At 46.8% G+C, this 5,014-nt stretch overlaps 1 protein-coding gene across 2 annotated transcripts in view; it reads right to left on the bottom strand.

The window, feature by feature from the left end:
* LOC115328030 (vesicle transport protein SEC20) overlaps nucleotides 1–4,337 on the bottom strand; it is a 97,564-nt gene extending 93,227 nt beyond the window's left edge. The window contains exons 1-4 of one of the 2 annotated variants that reach the window (XM_040205317.3): nucleotides 4,129–4,337; nucleotides 3,752–3,844; nucleotides 3,337–3,428; nucleotides 1,788–1,889 (exon numbers count right to left, since the gene is read on the bottom strand). In XM_040205317.3, coding sequence (XP_040061251.1) covers nucleotides 1,788–1,889; nucleotides 3,337–3,428; nucleotides 3,752–3,844; nucleotides 4,129–4,251 — 410 coding nt within the window. In that variant the 5' untranslated portion in view covers nucleotides 4,252–4,337. The remainder of the gene's footprint in view (nucleotides 1–1,787; nucleotides 1,890–3,336; nucleotides 3,429–3,751; nucleotides 3,845–4,128) is intronic. The other variant, XM_040205318.3, reaches the window with a different exon arrangement.
* Between the last annotated feature and the right edge of the window lie 677 nt (nucleotides 4,338–5,014).

The raw sequence follows: 5,014 nt of genomic DNA on the forward strand, positions 1-5,014 counted from the left end.
TGCAGCCTTTTTTTTTTTTAGGTATAGCCATAGTTTTAACTGGTTTGGTTCAATATTTGGAAAATAATTGGGGGGGGGGGGGGGGGGGTATAAAGAAAAAGCAAGCTCTGCTACTATTGAGTTCATTGCAAATGCATTTTTCTTAAGTTCTTCGTTTAGTTGATTACAAAAGAACCTTTCTTCATCATTTTTAAACAAAACCGAAGCATGCCAAACATAGTAATTTAGAAAAGTGCCTCAAACAAACTTCTGTGTGAACATATCATACCGACAGATGGAACCACGGAAAGAGCTCTAAATTTACTCTATTGGAGGTAACCTTTTCATAGTATGTTTATTTTTATAAATTGTATTATATATTCGTTTAACTTCTTCCACTCAGTTAGCCTACCATTTCGCAACTACGCACGCACGTTCCCACAAAAACAAGAAGTGAGGCTTCATTGAGAAAAAATGACAAAACGGCAGGAATGCACCTATAAATTGGGACTGCCCTGGCCAAAACGGGACGTCTGATCACCCTAGGTTTAACACCTTGAGTACAAGCCGCTGTATCTGATCTTTCCTGAAAGAAACACATTGATGCTGGTCAAGTGTCACTAATATCACTAGGCTGGTGTTCATTGGCACTTTGGCAAAGTAATTTATGCTTAAACTTTTTATATGGTATTTGCTCTAAAGCCACCGGCATTAGCAGTTAAATTTTTGTTTGAGCCCCAAATTATATAGCTCTCAATAAAAAAAATTTTAACCACACACAAAAAAAAAAAGGCAACACAACTTTTTTTTTTTTTTTTGGGGGGGGGGGGGAGCAGGGGGGTTAAGATCTGGAACGAAAAGGCTCGAGGTAGACCTAAGCACATCTAACGAGTTGTGAATGCGAGAGCATGCATGTCATTCGTCTGCAGCGTACTTGCGTCGACAGTCAAGCGCATGCGTTATAGTCAGATACAACACAAGAAAGACAGGGCGAAGGAGAAAAGGGCACGCACGTAGGAAAGCTGAAGTGGAGAAGGGCGACCTCCTTTCCACAACGGTTTTTCTCTTTTTTATAGCTCGCCTCGGCGCGCTGACCTTAGGCGTGGAGCAGTGGAGCCGCTGCCTCATGGACACGCAGCGCCATGGGGTGGCAGTCGTTGAAACTGACGTGCAGCAGCCAATGGGAGCCTCGTTGACGCGTGCCAGCCAATGGGGCTGAAGCCGAAATCCATCAGCTTTACTCCGCTCCTTTGGGATCGGGGAAACTAGGTGCCGTTTGGCTAGGCTTTTCGCATAGTTTCATAGCTGGGAGCTGGCTTAACTTTGAGAAAGGATTTAAGGTGCCATTTGGCGCGGTTTGAAAGCTGATGATGTCGGCTCGCTCCGTGGGACAGTTAATGCTTTCACATTAATAAAATGAAAAAACTTTGTGCTGCACTGCCTAGGTTTACACAGTGGTCCAAAAGGATGACTTAAATCGATTGAAAAATGGACAAAGACAAAAAAAATGTGAGAACAGGGTGACACAGTTAACACAAACAAGAAATTGCCAGTTTTTTTTCCATCTGTTTTATTTTCTCACAGCTGTAAAACTAGCGGTGTGCTAATATCTTCCTTTGTGCGCCATCAACAAGCCCGAAATTTGACGTTGGGCACTAACATGTAAGCGCAAAATCTGACAAAAAAAAAAGCCCACTGGTCTGGTATTCGTGCCAAGTCTGTCGTTCAGCATACCTATTCTCATCTCTGGTTTTTCACCCGCTGAGCTATACCTCCAAGTTTACAAAAGTGGTTGTGCGAATTCATACCTTTGCTTCACTTGTGATCCTCCAGAAAGCAGACTGTCTCTATACCGTGCCTCGATGTGCTTTTGCACCGTCAGGTTGGCTTTCCGGAGTGCCTCTGTGTTCCTAAGGGACAGGCGAAATTGGAAGAATGTATCGAGATGAGGATGGCTAGGTGGGACATTTAGATGTGCGTTTTAAAAGTGACGTAATGGCGTCCGATTGGTGGAGCCCAGAGCTGTCAGGGGCGGATTTATCGGTCAGGCCAGAGAGAGGCGGTAGGCATTAGGCTGACGAAGTGGAAGGGGGAGAGTCTGCTGAGATGTGACGTTACAGTCTAAACGTTGCCCGCATCTATTTTGTTGACCCAACATTTGCTTTGTCACCAAAAACTTTTGGCTGGTATATATCAATGATTTTATTAAAAGAAGGTTGACCTAGAGAGCTTAGAAGGGGGTGGTCGCCCACCCTCTTAAATCTGCCCCTGAGAGCCGTATATAGAAAGAGTTTGGTCAATGGGAGGAGCGGGCAGAGCCATGGCGTGCACCAGAAGCAGATAGAGGGCTTGACATGCACTCTTGGCCAACCAGAAGCCGAAAATAATCCCCTGCAGGTAGCAAGAAACAGTTTTAACAAGGACGTAAGAGTTCAATGTAGTAACTCTTCATGGTTGAAAATATGGTGCACGTGATGTTTCGATTATGATCATGCAAAAAGATGTAAGAAACAAATATGCCGCTTGAACTCTGTTTTGCTCAGACGGAGTCTGACCACTCAGATGGCAGATTCCCGGCCCTCGGCACCTGGCGTACAAATTACATTGATCGTTCTGCTAATTGCACACTTTTTTATATCTTCATCTTTATATATCATCCACCATGATTTTGCATCATCGTCATCGAAAAATCATGTGCACCATATTTTCAGTCACTGCGAATTACTTTGACGCACTTAATTTTGTTTTTCGCAACCACTGCCAGGGTATTTTTTCGGCTTCTGGTTTGCCGCATTCGAATTCGTGAAGATGCCCTGGAACACGCCCAGCCCGCTTTTGGCCAACGGCGCCTCCTCATTTGCCTCCTATACGTCCCAATGAATGGCCAAACTCCCTCTATATACGGCTTTGGTAAAGCCAATTGCCTCTACCAATCAGACACCATTATGTAACTTATGTGACCTTTCAAAACATACATGTAAATATTCAGGGGAATCAGTGGCCGAGTGGGCTAGCACACACCAGCTCGAAGCACGTGGAGTGAAAGCTCGCGCTGCAGAACCCAGGGATTCTGGGTTCACTCCCCAACCCTGCCCGTTTCGATCTGGATGAGCATCGTACCGGCGTGTGGTCGTGTATCACTACTGCGTGGTGCACGTTAAAGACCCCAGGCTAGCGGTTCTACCGCACTAGCTAAATTGCTCATCTACAGCTGAGAGACAAGTCGCCTGTCGAGGCAAACTAAGTTCAGGCTGTATAAACATACACACAATTCTTTTTTTTTTAATGTAAATGTTCAACCTAGCCATTCTGCAAAGTGAAGACCACGCAGGGTCGCACATGGAGAGGGAGGCTTACCGTTTCATCCCTAAAGTGTGGCTCTCCACTTCTCGCGTTAACCGCTCTTTTTCCTCAACTTTGTCCTGTTCCATGGCAAACACTCTGAGGTTCTGAGGGGGACGGAAAAAATGCGGCTGAAACTCCAAATACAAATACATTTCACATAGTCATGGGCGTACCACCCGGGGGGGCAAGGGGGCGCTTGCCTCCCCCCCCCCCCCCCCCCCCCCAGTTCTCATAGGTGGGGGGGGGGAGGTTCTGGTTTGCCCCCCCCCCCCCCCCCACCACTCAATAACAAGTTCGTACGCTACTGCACGTAGTGCCTCAGTCAGATGTTCATCACTTTTTATATTGTGTGTGGAATAAAGTACGGTCTGTTCACAAAAAGCGAATGCCGGTTTCAAACATGTGTGACGAGTACGTGCAGGCTTACCTCTAGAGCCTTTTTGAGAGTTCGCATGCTCTCTCCCGCTTCCAAATTTTTCACGTTTAACTCTTCCTGACTCTCACAACCATCTTGAATATCCTGGAAATATACAGTCACAAGGACAATGACATTCAAACAAGACCAGCGCAGTTCAGCAACGCGGTTTTCAAACTCGCTCAGCACAACGAATAGCAGTTGAAAACACTATTAGAATGGAGCAGCACAACTTGAGCCCTCGCTGGTTAGTACTGCTACCGTTCAGATTGACAGAGTTCAGTGGAAACTCTGTTTATTCCATCGAGCTTGGCACAAGCTGCGAGGACGATCGTGCTCGACTCGTTTGATGTCGGCTGACAACACGGGCGACTGTCGTAGGCACCAACCTGTATGCACGACTTCACCCGAAGGTCTGCCTTCACCACTTCTTGAACTAATGCCTTCTCGATGTTCGCGTAACTCGCCGAATTTTTGACGTTTGCTCGCCAAAGCCCGGCTATGCTGGCCATCGTCGGGAACAGCCAGGAACAGCAGACGTCAGCGTACGACGGTCGCGGCGAGCGGCGGTTTCAATAAAAATCAACAAGTGCACAATGTTGGCAGATTCGATATGTCGGAGAAGCCCAAAAGAGGGACTATGCGACACGTGTAGCTAAATTGCACGTATAACCAGAATAATTAAACAAACATTAAGAACGGACGTAAAGTTAAATGTTTATTTGTAGTGTGTATTGCCAGTCACGCGTCGTTGCTAACGCCGCGACGCCGCTCCCTCAGGCGAGGTCGCATGGTGTCGCCGCGTCGGCCCCAGCCATAGAGAGCCTAGATTGAAGAGACGGTCCATTTCAAGCATATCTCAAGAGATCTTGCAATTTAATGGCGGACACCACCTGTGGGACCTGTGGTGGACACCCTTAGAGTTATTTGGACACCATAGGTGGATACCATGAGACACCACCTCCCACCACCCCACACCCTTTCTGCGGCGATCGGTCGCAAGCAACGGTCGCAAGTGCTCATACGCTGCGTTTTCGCGTGGCGAGGAGGTTTTCGCGTGCCAGGAGGCAGGAGGAAGGGGTTGAATAAAGTTTATGAATATTATTATTATTATTATTAAACCACTACACCAGTGGTGGTTAATGACGCGGCTGTCGTTCTGTCATGCAAATAGGAGTGTGTCCTGTATACCCCCAGTATTATTGTTGTCACCCTTAAATGTGGTGCCATAACACACGTGACCCCAAGCGAGCAGTTGGAAACTCTGTTGACTCT

This window comes from Ixodes scapularis, unplaced genomic scaffold (genome assembly GCF_016920785.2).
Source record: "Ixodes scapularis isolate PalLabHiFi unplaced genomic scaffold, ASM1692078v2 PGA_scaffold9__187_contigs__length_104089568, whole genome shotgun sequence".
NCBI classification, from domain to species: Eukaryota; Metazoa; Arthropoda; class Arachnida; order Ixodida; family Ixodidae; genus Ixodes; species Ixodes scapularis.